General features: G+C 39.8%; 1 protein-coding gene and 1 non-coding gene across 4 annotated transcripts in view; one reads left to right on the forward strand and one right to left on the reverse strand.

The window, feature by feature from the left end:
• Positions 1-19,376, forward strand: part of Hhat (hedgehog acyltransferase) — a 344,926-nt gene that overhangs the window by 40,180 nt on the left and 285,370 nt on the right. For all 3 annotated transcript variants that reach the window (XM_058581959.1, XM_058581958.1, XM_046452232.1), the window contains exon 4: positions 14,038-14,151. In XM_058581959.1, coding sequence (XP_058437942.1) covers positions 14,038-14,151 — 114 coding nt within the window. The remainder of the gene's footprint in view (positions 1-14,037; positions 14,152-19,376) is intronic.
• Positions 2,963-3,078, reverse strand: LOC124097727 (U5 spliceosomal RNA). Its single transcript, XR_006853347.1, has one exon. It is a non-coding gene; the product is annotated as a U5 spliceosomal RNA (small nuclear RNA).

The raw sequence follows: 19,376 nt of genomic DNA on the forward strand, positions 1-19,376 counted from the left end.
TGATCTTTCGGTTTTGCAGAGCTAAACCCTGGGTTCTAACTTCATCTTATTTTCTCCTTTCCTCTTCAAGGACCTTTTCATTGAAACAAATACTCTTTTACATGAAGTAGTAGATAGATCAGCAAGAGGAGAGCAGAGCTGGGTACTTGGTTGCCAAGAGTTAATAAGCAAAGTTTAGCATTTGTACTGTATATTCTTTTTTTTTTTTTTACATAAGAATTACAATATACATTTCTGTACTACCAAGAAATCTCTACCACCACCCCCCCCCTTTCTCCCCACATGCCTGAAAATCTTCCACATATCAGGATGGGACTCCAGCAGGGCTGAGTCTAGACGGGAGGCTGGGGACTGATGATACAGAGCAGGAATTTTCCCACATGTGCTTGTGAGCCTTCCTTCCATCACTAACCCTTGGATTTTTTTTGCCCCTACTGTTTAGAGACTCTTCTGCCCACATTCTCTGTGCCCACTGGGGTTGGCACAGGACACAAGAATATGCCACTCTGCAAAAGGGCAAAGCTGTAAAAAAAAATCCAGTTTTCTGCAAGGACAGGCTGAAACTCACACACAGCCAGTGTGCATATTAATCTGCTGTCCTCCCATGGAGGGAGGCAGAGGCATGAGAGAAACACTGGAATCATTTTTGAGAGCTTGCAGCTTCATGAAAATGAGCGAAGGCCTAACCCCTGTCAGCTCAGAGTTCGGACACAGGAAGCAAAGCAGACAGTGCCAGGAGAGCTATGTTCCCTCACAAGAAGCCCCCGACCACACTCGCACGTCTGCTTCAACCCAGAAAACACCACCGAAGGCCTGCTGTGTGTCAGGGAGCTGGATGCAGAGATGAAAGACGATCTTCCCTCAGGAAGGGCGAGACATTTCTCAGCCACGCTCCAGTCAGTTCATGAGCAATTATGTGCGTATTACCAGCTTTATGGTCCCGATGGTGACAAGTGCTGTGGGATGAGGGAAGTCAGAGGCATGGTTTCTCTCCTCAAGAAGTTTAGACTCCAGCGGGGGTTGTGGCTCAGTGGTAAAGCACTTGCCTATTATGTGTGAGGCACTGAGTTCGATTCTCAGCACTGCATGTAAAAAAATAAAATAAAGCTCCATCAAAAACTAAAAAATATTGTTTAAAAAGAGAAAGTTTAAACTCCATTTGAGAATGACAGGTAGCATATAGCTCTTGCAAGAGCATATAGCTCTTAACAGGGGTGGAGCATAACTGGATCTGAATAGGTACGAGTGTTAGCAGTTAGGACAATGGGCCCTACCTGTGAGTCTTGCCTGAAAACTGGCTTAGGCATGACATTTAGCAATGTTTCTGAATGTATGATTGTCCCTGGTCAGTATGGCTAGAAATTGCTAGCACCTTGGAATGGCCAGGGAAGGCTTCCTGGAAACAGTGGATTTGGGCTGAGCCTTGGGCTTGTGTTTTGAACTGACCCAAGCCTATTTGATTGTTATTGAAAAATCAAATTTTTGGTTTTACTCTGGGCAACTTCTGGCAGTGGGAGGTGAATAGAAGTTACATGTGTTCTCTCCCACAACCTTGCTACCTAGTGGTGTGTTATCAGGATCTGAATCCTGATACGTGTAAAAACATTTATCAATAGGAAGTTACTAAACCCATCCTCAAACCTGGGTCTGAAGCTTATGAGCCTCCCGTTGTCTCTGGGTCTTTTAACAAGCATTATAAGATGCCATGCTGCCTTCTGAAGAAGCCACCCTTCTTTTTTTTTGGTACTGGGAATTGAACCCAGGTGCACTTAACCACAGAGCCACATCCCCAGCCCTTTTAAAATATTTTATTTAGAGACAGGGTCTCACTAAATTACTGTGGGGTTTCGTTATTGCTGAGGGTGGCTTTGAACTCATGATCCTTCTGCCTCAGCCTCCTGAGCCACTGGGGTTACAGGTGTGTGCCATCGCACCTGGCTCTGAAGCAGCCACCCTTCTAGTCTAGACAGGGGATGGAGTCTTCCTAAGTGAAGCCACAAAGACCAACAAGTGTGTCAGACCTAGGGCCAGTCTCCTTAAAGCTTAAGCACTGACTTGAAAGATTCCTACAGTTCATTCTTACAAGCATATTGGAGCCCGAGAAAACATTTTAACCCACCACATGCTGAATACCACTCTTTTCATTAGTAAAATGTGGATTTCTGTTATTGGAATTATTTGAATAGCAGCCATGTCTGGGATGTGGATTTCTGATTGGGATCTCTCAATGACTAACTCATGCCTTTTGGAGTGTGGATCTCTCAGGTGGACAATTTCAGTGTTAAAAACTGCCTTTAGGAGGTGGATTAAAGTTAATTTACCCACACATATGCTCTATAAGTACTCTAACAGATAGGCCTGGGGAGGACAGGGATCATTCCAAACAGGCTGCATTTAGAGACACAGAGCTGAAATTTGGGGGGTGGTATGGGAAAACAGGGAGGAGGGGAAACATTTTCTTTCTCAGTACTTTCCCTAAAAATGGTGCCTGTCAGCATTGTTAAAAAGGTTATTACCTCTTAAAATCATGACATGACAGTTGATAAGTCTCTGTTAAAAAGAAATTAGAAGCAGCAGCAAGGTAAGTGCAAGATCATGGGGCTTGAGGGAGATGTGCTGGGTGTTGTCTGAGTGGAGAACTGACTGAAGCCCCTTTCAGGGATGACAGTAGCTGCTGAAGGTTTATTCCATTATAATTTTGCTACCAGGTTTTATGAAATCAAAATCCCAGATTGAGTTTTATCATACCTATAGGTGTTAAATATTTATTAGGCAAGCTGTAGGAATCTATTATATTCTTTATGAAGGGTCCCTTCTACATAGAAGTCCTTTAGCATCAGAAAACAGATATGGCTATACTTCATAACTAGATATGAACAAAACTAGTAAAACATAAATCTATGAGTGTTACTGTAGATTTATAGCCTTAAAATTTATTGTCTTATTTTATAACAACATAATTAGCCTTGCCTAAACAAGGCCTCAAAAAATTAGTTTCAAACTCAGAATTGTTCCTCTCCACGGAAATCTTTAGTAAAAGGCGAAAGATTTATGCGATCTGAAGAGAAACCAGAGTATGTTTCTGGTTTTGTTCCTGCTCTCTGCCAGTAACTGCAAGTCCTAGTTCAATGATGGTGGCTGTAAGACCAACCCCCTCATGGCTATTTACTGCCTAAAGTTGTTTGTATAGGAATTCTGTAATTAAACTTTTCACAGTTAGAAATGTTGAGCTGAAAAAAATATGTATATGTATATTTTAAACTTGAAAGGATTGTGCAGGGTACTATGGGTATGCAAATGAGAAGGCTGAATCATCAACTTATACCTTAGTACTCACCAGTTTCCTGAACCACCATTAGGGGGCGAAGCAAAGGTTGAGTGGCTGGCTTCTAATCCTTATCTTGGTTCAACCAAAGAAACTCTGGTTTTGTTCCTTTTTTATATTGGGACTTTGAGTACATTTGTTTCTTTCATTTTCCATTTTGCTTAAAGACTTTTATTTTTGAAACAATTGTGTGCTCACAGGAAGTGGAACAGTGGTACCGAGAAGTCCTGGGTATTTCTGCCTGGCTTCCCTGATGGGGAATCTAACTTCACTATAGTGAACTGTGAAGTCCAGGAAGTTGGCATTGGTATGACCCCCAGTCCTTTTTCGGATTTCACTGGTATCACAGGCCCTCATTTGTGAATGTGTGTAAAACTGCCTGCCATTTTGTTACGTGTGTGGATTCATGTTACCACAACACAGCAAAGGTACAGAACCTCAACAAACTACAGTGCTGACTCTTTAGAGTCACACCTGCTCCACCTCCTCATCCCTAACCTCAAAGCCACAGTGATACGATGGAGCAGGCACATGATTCCGACAACACACAGCTTGAAGATTGTAAGATCCTGGTGAGAGGATTGGCCCTTTTCTCATTCCATAGTGACTGTTTTTGACCTTGGTGATGTTCTTTCTCTGGTCTCCTATACCTGGTATTATTATGGCCATTCCCTTTTCTTTTGATTAATGTTGTTTGGCATATCCTTTTCATTTTCCATTCTTAATTTTCAGCTTACCCATATTGTTTTATTTGTTTCTCTCTCTCTTTGGCTTTCTTCTAGTTTAGTTTTCTTCTAGTTTTTCCCCCAGGGCCTTGCACATACTAAGCATGAGCTCTTCCATGGAGCTCCATCCTCATCCCCTGAAGTGAATTTCTTATAGACAGCATAGAGTTGGGTCATTTTAAAACTGTTCATTCTGCCAATGTCTGTTTTTTAATCAGTGTATTTAATTTGGTTGGGGTTCATTCACCTTCTAGAATCTGTAGGTTTATGTCTTCTACCAAATTTGTGATTTTCTTGGCCATTATTATTTTAAATATTTTTTCAATATCATTTTTTTCTCTTTTCCTTCTGGAAAATTTAATAACACCAATGTTAGATCTTTGGCTATTAACCATGGTTCTCTGAAGCTTTGTTAATTTTTTGTCTATTTTCTCTTTATTATTCAGATAATTTCTACTGAACTGTCTTTAGGTTCAATGATTCTTATATCATCTGCTTCTACTAGTAAGTCCTTTCAGTGAGTTATTTTATTTAATTAACTTTGTTTGTTGTCATTCCTCAAGTCCTGATGTCCCTGGCTAACCTGCCCTCTTCTTCCCACCTCTCAGAGTCTTCTTATGATTATTTTATATGTACTGTGTTGTTTTCAGTGGGAGAGGGGAAAATGTAGCTATTGTATCTTGCCTAGAATTCAAAGTATGCATAGCAAAATGTTTTTTTTTCTCCACACGATTTATTTTTATTTTTTTAGTCATACATGACAGCAGAATGTATTTTGACATATAATACATACATGGAATGTACATACATCAATCATAATGTCTATTCTATTCTGCTGCCCTTCCTGTCCCCCTTACATGCCAGAATGTTTTAAGGTAAGTTTTAGTCATAATATCAAAGATAAACCATTTTATTAGCACACAATAAGCTTCTGGAGAGAGATGATGAGGGCTGTGTGCCCTGGAGATGTGATGAGTCCTTGGTCTTGTTTGTCTTTGTTCCCACTCTCTCAGGTACTCTCCCAGAAAATGCATTAGTACATTTTTTTGTTGCTATAGTAAAATACTTGAAGCTGAGTACTTAGAAAGAAAAGAGGTTTTTCTTTTCTTTTTCAGCTCACAGGTTTAGAGGCTGAAAGTCCATTGGTTGGTTCTCTGGTGAGGGCCCACTTGGCTGCATCACAACATGATGGAGATATAGAATGGAAACCAGATGGATATAGAAGCTAAACCATGGGGAGGCCTTATTTTATAACGGTCTGCTCTCTAGAGAACGAATCAGGGCCCTGTGAGAACTATACTAATGTCTTCGGAGGGTGATATCCTGAGTGACCTAATTACTTCCACTTGGCCTCACATTAAAGGTCCCACTACCTCTCAACAGTACCACACCAAAGACCAAGCTGTTGGCACATGAACCTTTGGGGGACACACTCAACCTCCATCTTAACCATAGCACTGACCCTGCTCAGAGAGGCTCTTGGATAACTTGAGCAACTAAAGGGAAAAATGGCAGATGAAGGTGTGTGGGAGAGTCTCTTCATCTAACCTCAGTTGCCTGTATTTCTGGTCTTTTATATGTTGTATAAAATTCAAGGAGCAAGGTGGTGCTATGGTTTGGATGTGAGGTGTCCCCGAAAACCTCATGTGTGAGACAATGCAAGAACTTTCATAGGTGAAAGTTCTCTCTCTCTCTCTCTCTCTCTCTGCTTTCTAATTATCATGTGAACCACTTCCCTCCACCGTACCCTTCTGCCGTGATGTTCTGCCTCACTTTGAGTCCTGAGGAATGAAGTAGGCTATTTAGGAACTGAGGCCTCTGGAACCATGAGCCCCACATAAGTTTTTCCTCCTAAAATTGTTCTAGTTAGGTCTTTTGGTCACAGCAGTGAAAAAAAGCTGACTAAAACAGTGGGTATCTGGGATTATGAAGAATTCTCCTCTCTCCCCCCAGATGGATGGCCAAGAGGCTGAGTTTTCCTTCATTTCTGTTTGATCAGGCTGACTTCTTAACTGGCCTTCTGCACTGGCAACCTCCGAAATTTTAATATTCCATCTGGAGCTCTAGTTGGCCAGTGTGTATCTACTCAGAGATTTTTTTTCTTTTCTTTTATTTGGTACTGAGAATTGAACTCAGGGGCACTGAGTTAACACTGAATCATATCTTTAACCTTTTAAAAATATTTTATTTAGAGACAGGGTCTCATTGAATTGCTTAGTGTCTCACTAGAAGTTGCTGAGGCTGGCTTTGAACTCGTGATCCTCCTGCCTCAGCCTCCTGAGCTGCTGGGATTATAGGTGTGCACCACATCCGGCCACTTGGAGATCTTGTGTGCAAACCAGCTTGCTTGAATGTGCAATGATTTCCTGGGCAGAAACCATATTCTCTGAGGGCTTGTCGGAGGCTGTGGTACCTCAGGGTTAGAGATCTTCATTTTCTTTGTTATTGGGACACACCTTGTTTCTTTGGTGTTCTGGAGAAGTGACTTGAATCAGCTGTATGATTTGTTAGCAGAGTGTGTCCCTGGGGAGTCTTGCGAGTTTGTGCAGTTTGCTTTCTAGTCATTCCAAGCTCTTACATTTTTCGTGATCCCTGACTTATTTCTCAGTCCTGCTCATTGTTTACAGTTCTTTCTTCCTCCATATACCTTATAGAAAATATAGTGTTTTTCCGGTTTGGAAAAGGGTGGGGGAAATAATGTAGTTTTCATGCCTTTGACTTCATCCTGGGAATTTAATGCTTCTTTTCAAACCTTGTACTATAGTTTGGATATGGCTTGAGTGTGTCCCCAGTGGTTGCTATGTAGGAAGCCTGGTCTCCAGTATGGTGATGTTAAAAGGTGATGGGACCTTTAAGAAGAAGGGCCTAGTAGGAGGACATTTGGCCACCCAAGGCATGTTCTCATATAGAATTTACTTACTTTTCACAAAATACCAGCTTCTCTCCAGCTTTCTAAATCGCCATGTGATATCTTCTTCTCACATGCATTCCTGCCACGATGCCATCCACCATGAGGTCCTTCCAAGATCTGGTTCTAGGCCCTCAAACCTCCAAAACTGTTAACTAATAAACCTTTTTTCTTTATAAAGCACCCAGCTTCAGTTATTTTGTTGTAGTAACAGAAAATGGACTAATGTTGTTATATTGTGTGCATGTGCAAATATGTTACAACAAATAGAAAAGAAAATGGACCAATACAGATTTATTCTTTGTTAGCTTCAGGAAGAAAGGGAGGAACATAAAACAGATAAATCAGGGAAACAAATCTATCCATGTTAAATCAAGGATATGTTTGTCTTTCATAATCCAGGGTAACTTCTAAGAATTAGGTGAGTAAAGAGTTGTTGTGACCAGAAGCTGTTATGGAGTTCAGGTTGGCAGTTGGGTTAAAAATATTCAAAGAATTTACCCGCATTAATTAGGTCATCATGATTCAATCAAGTCCTCTTAAGAGGGCTTCTCTTTTCTTCTTTCATGAACCTCTTTTCCTCTGCCATCATACCCTGGATCAATTTACCTGTCTTAGATGGTGAGGGCATTGAAGAGATTGGGCATGGCACACAGATTGGTGCTGTTTGTACCTCTCTTCTTGGTACCATTTCCATCCTTGTAAATATCTTTATTTGCACAGGATGGAAAAGATGTTTCAGCACAGACTCTGCTCTTTGCAGGAAAAAAAGTTTTATTAGTGAAAGCATTTTACCTTTAAGGAGTTTTAGTTGGGAGAGGGTATTGTCTCTGGAAATGGTGAGCAGTAAAATGATTTAGTTCAAATGATTTTAGAAATAGCAAAGCAGCTGTTGAAAGAAAAAGAAAACTCTTCCAATAATTGCTCGGTGAATCATTAGCCCGAGTTCATCCAGAGAGCAGTGCTGCTTCTTTGTAGAATTTCTACAAAATTAGTCTCCTTTTGTGTTTCTCGTCTGGAGATTTATAGACCATTAAGGTGGGGTTTGCAGCCTTTGAATGTGCAGGGAAACATTTGTGATTTTGAGGACCTTTTAAAGGTTTTCTCTGATCACAGGGAAAGTTTTACTCAGTGTAATTAGGAATCAGGCATAGTCTCAAAGCAAGTAATAAGCAAATAATGTTGTTGGGACTTAGATACACAAAAATGCCTAGTGTTTCTCTTGTGTTTTGTTTTTGCAACATGTTGGATCTGAGGGTAATGAAAGAAGTAATTATATTTATGTTTAGCTTTCTACCATTTTCACTGTGTGAGGGGAAAAATACAAATTGGTGAAGAAGGCAGGTCGTTTTTTGGTTTGTTTTGAAATACATAAATTGGTGAATCTGCTGTAACAAACAGTCACTGCCTCTATTATCTGTTTTTTTTTTTTTGGGGAGCAATACTGCAGATTGAACCTGGGGGTCCTGTATCACTGAACTACATACCTTCCCTTCACCATTAGTGTTTTGCTAAGTTGCTCAGGCTGGAAAACGTGGATTTCTCCTGCTGCCTGAGTAGCTGTGATTACAGGTGTGCACCATTGCACCCAGCTCAGTTCTTGAACACTTAACGGATTGACCTAACTGGTATTTTCTTCCATTGAATAGATTTATTTCAGAATAATGTTCTTTAAAGGACATTATGTTCATAATGCTCATTTTATAAATCTAGAGCTGGATACCAATCAGAAGAAGCATTTATTCTTTCATAGTATGTTAATTGAGGTTTTATTGCAGACAACAGAATCCAATCCAGACATTTAAAAAAGAACAATTATTGCAAGGATTTGAGGGTATTTCACAATAATTGAAAGGGCTGCAGGAGCAACCATAAGTGAATTTCCAGAGCCACTCTGCAAAACTGCTGCTGCTGTACAGCTGCTGGCTTGAGAACCTGTGCTGTGGGTGCACTAGCAAAAACTGCCACACCAGGAAGCCCCAGCACCCATGGATTGATCAGACCCTGGTGTCTCTAACATGGCTGCTGAAGAACAATCAAAGGGTCTCTGCCGCCATTCTTCCAGATGTATCTCACAGCCTATCTGTTATGTTATATTCTTTTTACCTTCAAAGTCACAGTGAATTGTTTCCTCTGAAGCTAGGCCATTTGCAGACATGCCAGCCACAAGGAATTCTGGGATATGTAGTTCTGAACCTCACCTCTATTGTGTAGGGAGTCATGCTAGAGGGGACTGGAGCTATGATGATTGAGTCCATCAGCAATGTCTGCCATACAGAACAGGAATCTTCTTTTGAGGAAAAGATTAACAGGGTTGCTTTCCCATGGCATTTTAGAAGTCACAGCTTCTCTGAATATGGATGCTGCCCTTTCTTTTCTTATGGTTGGAGTTGGGAGCTTGAACAGCTCTACTCTCTTATATTTCACCCATAGGTGTCTCCATGGGTTTGAGTATGTGCGGCTTGGAAACTGTTGGATTTATTGTTTCTGGGGCTATCAAAGTAAAATAGAATTTCTTTGTTTACATATTTACTTAATGAACATGTCTATAGTATTTAATAAATGCCAGACATTATTCCAAATGTTTTCCATATTTAATTTATTTAATTCTTATAATTGAACCACGATGGATCATCTGTTGTAATAGTACTTTTTTTTTTCCTTGTCTCTAAAATGAGTGAGTGATGTATTAGAAAGTAGGCCTTGATTCGTGCAGGTAATAGGCAGAACCGATCATCTACCACAAATATTCTGTGAGTTTATTATGTTTGCTGCCTGTGTTTATAATGGCATTCAAGGGCAGGTACCAGATTCTCTACCTTTTGTATCTCTTTTTCCCCTTTCTCAATAGTCAGTGCTTATGCCAGGTTCTTAACAGTGATTTGAACCATGTATAATAGTGTGTAGTCAGTTAATCTTTTCAACACACTTTCCTCAAGTGTCTAGTTTGTTTATTTACTGGGGGAGACAATGCTAAGTGTCAAAAGAGAAGCTTGTAGTCTAGTGGCCTGCAACCACAGTGCAATGTGGGAGACTGTCTGGATGAAGGTCCTGGTGAGGGACACTGAATCCAGAGTGGCAACAGGTGGCTTAGGAGAAGGCTTCTGCCTAAGCTAAGACCTGTATGGTAAGCTGTCATTAATAAGATGTTTGAGTGATAAGTTTCCCCAAACAGAGGGAGAAGGCCCAACCATGTGGACATGACACTTTTGGGTAATGGTTAGTATGTTGTAATGTGGGATGAGGGGGACAGGGCAGGTAGGATGGTAGTGGGGTAGATGGTCTAGGTTACGAAGAACTGCCAGGAGTCTCATTGAAAAGGCTTCTCTGGAATGCTTAGGAGAAGCATGAAGAATATCTAGAGGGAGGAGTGACAAGATGAGGTAGGGTCTTCAGCATATTATTGTGGTGGTATGCAGAGGGGACAGAATGCACGGAGTAAACCTCAACTGGTAGAGAATAGATCCCAGGACTGCAGTAGGTCCTGCACAGAACAAAGGCAGGGATGAGATTCACAGTGACTCCCAGTGTTTCCTGGATAACAATGACTAATTGATGTGCTGATGCTGAGACTCTTCCATGGCTTCTCTAGAAGCTGCTTCATTTGTAGCTGTGGACTTCTGGACCAATGGGAAGTTATGCCATCCATACGTGTAATAAAAGAACACTCCTGATCATACTCACTGCAGATGGGAAATGATTCATGGACTGAGTGACAATTTGGTGTGACTGATATGGCTGAGGGCAAATTTCTCTTCTTTTTTTTTTTTTGGTGACATCTTGCTCAGTGCTTTGAGATTATGCTTGGCGCTTGGCAATTTAACAATATTTTAGTCTATTGACCTGGACTTTTTAGCCACATTTGTCGTCTGCAGCTAGAAGACAGGCTTCGGGCCTGTGGCTTGCTTCAGGATTGTATGGGGGAATGCAAGACAAAGCACAGAAATCAGGTCCTAGCTTTCCCCCTATGATGACAGTGTATACCCCACCAAGAGACCAGGATGCTGGCGTTAGGATCTGGCCAAGCTTAAGGGTAATGAAAATTCATGCAGGAAAGAGGAAGGATTTTTATCAGCAGTGAGTTGATAGTCTAAGTCCTCATTTACTAGGAACGTTTTCTTTTAACCTTTTTCCCTGGTCATGTGGGATGGAAGATGGGAGATCACCCCTTCTCTGCTAAAAGGTAGACACTCAGCCAGATCAGCCCATGGGAGCGTGGGTGACCAGTGCTCTTCAGGGCTTCTGTCCTAGAAAATAACTGTTTCTTCCACCCTCTGAGAGGAATCTTAGACACTGTGTTAGTTCAGCTCTTCATGGTACCAACAAGGAGATTCAGGCCCACATAGTAAGTGGCTTGTTCATGTTCAAACCAGGGCAGAAATACGAGGAGGTCTTGGGCTGCCTGACTTCTCTGTTCCTTCCACACCCCTGACCACTTTAAAGGCCTACTGAATGTCGGGCATCTGTGATGTAGATTTAAGTATTGAATTGTACTGTTTATTGAGTACTTTTTTGTATAGATTACTGGGCTGGCTTTGGGTTTAGGGGGTGTTAATGAGGCACCCTCTGGGTGGTAGATCTTTGGTCATACATATATATATATATATATATATATATATATATAAATACATATATATGTTTTTCTCTTTTGGGGGGTTCTCAAAAATATTTATTAGGGATGCCAGGAAAGTCATTTTTCTTTTAAATTAATATTTTCTGAAAGAATTAGGGAAAGACTATATAATTTTTGTTGATGGGATTTTATCAGCACACAATTTTCAGTAGTCCTGGCTTTCTAATGGAACAAAGTTTTTTTTTTGGTTGTTGTTACTTATATCATTTCACCCCCTAAAAACTTAAACTTGGAAAAGTTTTGAGGTATAGTTAAGACTGGGGTCATGAATACTAAATGAAATTTCTTAGTGTTCAAAAACATTATGTGTGTGTGTGTGTGTGTGTATGTATATATATGTATATATGAAGTTATTTCTATTTTTTGGTACTGGGGATTGAACTGAGGGGCACACTCAACCACTGAGCCACATCCCTGGCCTTATTTTGTATTTTATTTAGAGACAGAGTCTTACTGAGTTATTTAGTGCCTCACCATTGTTGAGGCTGGTTTTGAACTTGCAATCCTCCTGCCTCATTCTCCCGAGCAGCTGGGATTACAGTCATGTGCCACTTATAAAGCTAAAATGTCAGAGTCTTTTTTGAATGGTATAATAAAAACACTTAATTTTGGTTTTTGGTGTCTTTTGGCCTTTATCCCTGTTATGAGAGTGGTATTTACCAGCATGGCCTTATCACATGAACTTTAAATTTGCTTACCTTTAACTAATTTGGAAATTTAGAGATGGGGCAGTAGTTCTGGATCAGGAATGGAGAGCCAGGTTAATGGTTTGAGTTTTCTGCTCTGCTGCCTGGCTATGTGGTGCTGTCTCTAAATAGAAGAAATTCTACTAGCTCCATGATTTTCAGCAGGGGACAAGGATTCTCTGAGCAGGTTGTGTGTGTATTAGCACCTTGGGGGTGTGGGGAGCATGCATTATTAGAGAATACACAGAATCATATTTCTTTATTTGTAAAAATAGGAAAAACTATTTTTTTAAACAAGAGGCAAAAAGTAAATATGGTATAGTCTTGGCTGGTGGTTAAAATGGATGGGGCAGGGGCTGGGGATGTGGCTCAGTGGTAGTGCACTTACCTGGCATGTGTGAGGCACTGGGTTCGATCCTCAGCACTACGTATAAACAAATAAATAAAGAAATCTATTAACAATGAAAAAAAATGGATGGGGCACTCATGGGACTATAAGGGAATAGCAGGTAACATTTCTTTTTGAATATGTTCTTATTTAAATCTCATAAATACCAATAAATGCTATTGTCATGTGAAGAAACAGAACAGAAAGGTTATGTCTCAAGGTCATCACAACAAATGTGAGGGTAGATTTGGGGTCCTAGGCTAAGTCTTTGAGGTTTGTTCCCTTAGCATTCATATTCTGATATGAATCAAGATAGGTTTTTCTAGAAAATAGAACTTTTATAACATATATAACTGGTATACAATTACTTCTTTATTTTCAGGTGCAAAACAGTTTTTACTGCTAAATCCAATTAAGTGGGGCTCCAAGATCCATTTACAGAGATCCATAAAAAAAGCGTTTAATATCAGTAGTCATTGGAACATTCCTTCCCCACCCACACAATTTGGCTAGAAGATTCTGACTCCATCATGATGGTGCTGCTCAGTGGCCAAGCCTGCTCTGCCCTTAGAGGGTGGCCCATAGCTGTGTTTGTTTTCTCCATGCTCAACTTGGCCACCATGATTTCCCCTGGGGCTCCTGAGGCTATGGCTTTTAGATGCTGGCTCCCAAGTGTCCTCATGTCTGTTGCTGTCGGGAGTTTCCATCTACCCCTGCCAGGGTGCATCATAGAGATATGGGACCTGGTACAGATGCAGACACAGAGCCCTCCATTGATGCAGAACTTCTCCAGGGGAAGGGAAGTGGATCTCTCATTCTTTCTTTCAGTTTATATAAAATTGGCTAATTTCTCTATTCAGTTACCCTGCTGCCTGTAAATGACAGCAAGATTTAACATGACTGACTGTAAGTGATTTTATTAGTGTCCAATTTACATTCTGTTGTTAAAGGAGGCGTCTTGGTGTCTAAACAGAGACAGCCTCAATTCATTACTTGTACTATCTTTGTGACCTTCAGTAAATGAATTGATGTCCTTAAGCCTGATTCATTTTTTACAAATTGGGGATGGTAATAGCTTCTATCCCATAGAGGGTCCCAAGGGGCCAACTTTAGCAAAAGATACTGAATTATAGAGAAAATGTGAGGTTTATTTGGAGATTGGCCCCAAGACCAGCCAGTCTGGAGGGAACAGTTTTGGATGGGTGGAGGGTCATTGTGTGGGGAATGGTTAAAAGTAGATAAATGCTATTTTACAGATTTAGGCTCAAATTGATCTTCTTGGAAGTTGTGTTATTCACTGAAACTTACGTTCTGACTCAGACATGTGCTAAAATCTCTCTGATAGTATCAACTCCTCTTTCAACCTATTTAGGACCCAACCGACTTTGAGTGGAGCTTCTGGATGGAATGGGGGAAGCAGAGACTGGTGTGGCTCTTCCTTGGCCATATGGTAGTGTCTCAAATGGCCACACTGCTTGTAAGGAAGGTATGTGCGTCATTTCCTTTTAAGCCTCTTTCTGCTTAGCTTTTTGTGGAGTTCTGAGCTCAGAATCAAGAGACACAGGTATTGACCTTTAAGATAAAGGTGTCTTATGTTCTCATCCTGCATTTATTTCCTCCAAGTTATTTTTTTAAGGCATTGAACAAGAGGGTGAAACCAACTTCAGGTAGTGTTCTCTAAGATCATTGCTGATCAAATGATCTTGTAAAGAGCCACCTGATGGGGAGAATCTACGTGGTTTCAGTTACAAGTTTAAAAGCAAGTGAATGATTTGATTAAGATGTGAGCATAATTTTAGTGTCAAGTAAGGTGTGCTACTGTGGCTGTTTTAGATCAGAATTCCAGTAGTATTTTGTTCTCACCCTGGCCTGAATTACAGAATCAGGGATTCTTTAAAGTGGGTATTTGAGAAATGTTTACATAAGCATAACAGGGACTATTAGAGAAGGGGAATAGGGCAGGGGGCAGTGAACTTCAGAATTTCTAGAAATTTAAGGCAAGAGAGGGTGGAGGGAAGGAGGATGGTCATGGTCAAGGCACCATATAGAAATGTCACAGTAAAGCCCATAAATGTGTACAAATAATATGTGTTAATAATAATGAAGTGCTTTCAAAGGAGGCAGAATTGTGACCCTCTTCTTAGGCCTGAGGTACTAGAGGATTGCTCTATCATACCAGGAGTCTGGCTTTTGCCCAGGATCCTCTGAGACTTGCTTTTTGCCTAATCTCAATTTTTTTTTCAGTTGGAATACCATTGTACCTTTCTTTTTTTTTTTAATTTTTTATTGTTGGTTGTTCAAAACATTACATAGTTCTTGATATATCATATTTCACACTTTGATTCAAGTGGGTTATGAACTCCCATTTTTACCCCATATACAGATTGCAGAATCACATCAGTTACACATCCATTGATTTACATATTGCCATACTAGTGTCTGTTGTGTTCTGCTGCCTTTCCTATCCTCTACTATCTCCCCTCCCCCCCCTTCCCCTCCCCTCTCCTCCCCTCCCCTCTTCTGTCTCTACCCCCTCTACTGTCATTCATTTCTCCCCCTTGTATTATTTTTCCCTTTCCCCTCACTTCCTCTTGTATGTACTTTTGTATAACCCTGAGGGTCTCCTTCCATTTCCATGCAATTTCCCTTCTCTCTCCCTTTCCCTCCCACCTCTCATCCCTGTTTAATGTTAATCTTCTTCTCATGCTCTTCGTCCCTACTCTGTTCTTAGTTACTCTCCTTATATCAAAGAAGACATTTGGCATTTGTTTTTTAGGGATTGGCTAGCTTCACTTAGCATAATCTGCTCTAATGCCATCCATTTCCCTGCAAATTCTATGATTTTGTCATTTTTTAATGCAGAGTAATACTCCATTGTGTATAAATGCCACATTTTTTTATCCATTCATCTATTGAAGGGCATCTAGGTTGGTTCCACAGTCTTGCTATTGTGAATTGTGCTGCTGTGAACATCGATGTAGCAGTGTCCCTGTAGCATGCTCTTTTTAGGTCTTTAGGAAATAGACTGAGAAGGGGAATAGCTGGGTCAAATGGTGGCTCCATTCCCAGCTTTCCAAGAAATCTCCATACTGCTTTCCAAATTGGCTGCACCAATTTGCAGTCCCACCAGCAATGTCCAAGTGTACCCTTTTCCCCACATCCTCGCCAGCACTTGTTGTTGTTTGACTTCATAATGGCTGCCAATCTTACTGGAGTGAGATGGTATCTTAGGGTGGTTTTGATTTGCATTTCTCTGACAGCTAGAGATGGTGAGCATTTTTTCATGTACTTGTTGATTGATTGTATGTCCTCCTCTGAGAAGTGTCTGTTCAGGTCCTTGGCCCATTTGTTGATTGGGTTGTTTGTTCTCTTATTGTCTAATTTTTTGAGTTCTTTGTATACTCTGGATATTAGGGCTCTATCTGAAGTGTGAGGAGTAAAGATTTGTTCCCAGGATGTAGGCTCCCTATTTACCTCTCTTATTGTTTCTTTTGCTGAGAAAAAACTTTTTAGTTTGAGTAAGTCCCATTTGTTGATTCTAGTTATTAACTTTTGTGCTATGGGTGTCCTATTGAGGAATTTGGAGCCCGACCCCACCGACTGTAGATCGTAGCCAACTTTTTCTTCTATCAGACGGCGTGTCTGTGACTTGATATCAAGCTCCTTGATCCATTTTGAATTAACTTTTGTGCATGGCGAGAGAAAGGGATTCAGAAGATCTTAGAAGATGGAAAAATATACCCTGTTCATGGATAGGCAGAACTAACATCATCAAAATGGCAATATTACCAAAAGTTCTCTATAGGTTTAATGCAATGCCAATCAAAATCCCAACGGTATTTCTTGTAGAAATAGAGAAAGCAATCATGAAATTCATATGGAAAAATAAAAGACCCAGAATAGCAAAAGCAATGCTAAGCAGGAAGTGTGAATCAGGTGGTATAGCGATACCAGACTTCAAACTATACTACAGAGCAATAGTCACAAAAACAGCATGGTACTGGTACCAAAACAGGCGGGTGGACCAATGGTACAGAATAGAGGACACAGAAACCGATCCACAAAACTACAACTATCTTATATTTGATAAAGGGGCTAAAAGCATGCAATGGAGGAAGGATAGCATCTTCAACAAATGGTGCTGGGAAAACTGGAAATCCATATGCAATAATCTCAATTTTTAATGTGAAAAAAAAATGAGTCTGTGCTTCAAAATCTGTAAGGTAAAAACAAAACACAAGCAAACTGACTTGAAAGTCAACTCAGGAAGCATGTTTGATTCTTGGAGGTTCATGAAGGTGATGAAACCGAGGATCAGAAGCAGCTTCTGGGAGGGAGACCAGAAAGGGAGACTGAGGAACAGGTGCCTGTCGGGTTTCTGTTCTCGCGACTAAAAGGCTCAGGGGTCACTCTAGTGAAACTGGGCTAACTGGGCTGCACGAAATAACCACACAAGAGACACAAATACCTTTGTCTTTGGGGTTGTTGTGACGGCTCCTCTGACCTTAAGGGTCCACAGAAAGAGAGAGAACGAGAGTACGCGCTGACCCCTTTTATTGAGGAGAAGCTATTCAAATGAGGCAAGGGGTCAGGTTTCAGGGGCTGAGTCTATCTTCATGATGTCCACTGTCAGCAGGTTGACTGACACCTGGGTAGGCCACACCCAAGGGCACAGTAAGAGGAGGGGACACACACAAGGCACTTCCATGGAAGATTCTATCCTAAACAGGGCAAGGGGTTATATTACAAAGGAACAGGGTGAGCATAGCTTCACCCATGGGGCTGTAGCAAGACACACCCATTTCTGTGACTGAGCGCCTCAGCACTCAGCTGGGGAGTGTAACTCAGTCACCCATAAGGTTGGCCTCCCACAGGTGCCATGTGATCACATATGTGCACTGGACTTGGGACATTTTTTCAGCTCTTTCTTGAAAATTGTTACTTTCTAGGCTGGCTAGATCTCATTCTGGAAAATCGGAAATCCCAACAGCATGCCAACTTTCTTAAAGTTAAATATAATATCAATGACTTTTTTGTACTCAAGTATTTGTTTCCATCTTCTAAAGTGGCAAAAACTAAAATATAAAATGCTGTCAGATCTGAATATATTTAAATTGCATGCAACTTTCTGAGCAAAACTAATAATAAATAGTATAATCTTTTAAAAAATTTCCAAGCTGTTATGGGTATATCCACCTCAACTCTTCATATTTTTTTCCCCTATAAACATCTGCTTAGTTTCTTTTTTTCCCAGAACTTCAGAATTTCTAGAAATTTAAGGCTTTTATTTATAATACAGAGTTTTTCTGCTCATAGATACTATAGATGTCTCTAAGTCTTAGATTTCCCATGTGCAAATGAGTAGCTTAGCACTTTAGCCTTACTTTGAAGTACTTTGCAGACAGTTTGTAGTAAAATGTCAAATCTTTCTACTATAGCCCTGGTTAAGGACCAGTTAAGAAGTGGGAGAGTACCAGATGCTGTGTTACTCATGTTTGGCTCTTGGCTTTGTCATTAATCAGCTTTCTAACATCAGGAAAGTGTTTCCTGTCAAATCTTAATTTATCATTCTCTGCAAAATAGGGTTGGTAAGAAACTATAATTCCTTCCCTTCATTAAAATATGATGAGCTTCATTTGTTAGAAATTTTGTCACTAAAGGTAAAGATGAAATGTGGAAAAAATGAGATGAAAACACAAAAGAGATGGAAGAAATAGATAAAAATATGTTAATAATTGCTACCAGAATAAATGGATTCTTTAAAACGATGAAGATTGTTAGACTGGATTAAAAAAAACACTCAGAAATAAAGGAAAGCAAAAACAACAAAATCCAGAGATGTGCTTCCTAACTAGATATGTTTAAAACAGAAGGAAACAAAGTTTGAAAGTAAAAGGTGGGAAAAGATATTCTAGGCAAATACAAACTCCTACATCCCCTAATAAAATACTGGTACAGCTTTCTTCATAGCTGGCAAATGGCATTACTAGTGACAAAGAGGTTCATTGTTTAATAATGAAGAGTTTGGGAAGATATCACAAGTGTAAATTTGTTTACTTTAAAATATATAAAGAAAAAGCAGAACCATAATAAAAATAAGTCAATGATTATAGGGAGAGGTTTTAATATAACTCCTTCAATAATCGATATTCTGTGGAGGAAAAAAACCCACTGAAGAACAATACAACTAATAAGCTTCATATAAAGAAACAAATACACATATAAATCAATGTATGCACAAAATACATATATATATATGTGTATATATATGTGTGTGTTTATATATACATACACACATATATAGGTGTGTGTGTGTTTATATATACATACACACATATATAGGTGTGTGTGAGTGTGTGTGTATGTGTATATATATATATATATATAGTTTTATATATATATATATGTATATATACACTATATATATATACACTATATGTAAAACAAAGAATCTATACATATATAAAAGTTTTTGCATTCAACACTGGAGAATCCACCTTCATATATATATATATATATATATATATATATATATATATATATATATTAGTTTTAGGTGGATACAATATCTTTATTTTATTTTTATGTGGTGCTGAGGATCAAACCCAGTGCCTTCCATGTGCTAGGTGAGCATTCTACCATTTGCGCCACAACCCCAGCCCATAGGATTCACATTCTTTTTAAGAACACACAAAATGTTCAAAATGACTA

Source organism: Marmota monax, unplaced genomic scaffold (assembly GCF_021218885.2).
Source record: "Marmota monax isolate L192 unplaced genomic scaffold, Marmota_monax_Labrador192_F-V1.1 WCK01_AAM20220418_F8-fsc00105, whole genome shotgun sequence".
NCBI classification, from domain to species: Eukaryota; Metazoa; Chordata; class Mammalia; order Rodentia; family Sciuridae; genus Marmota; species Marmota monax.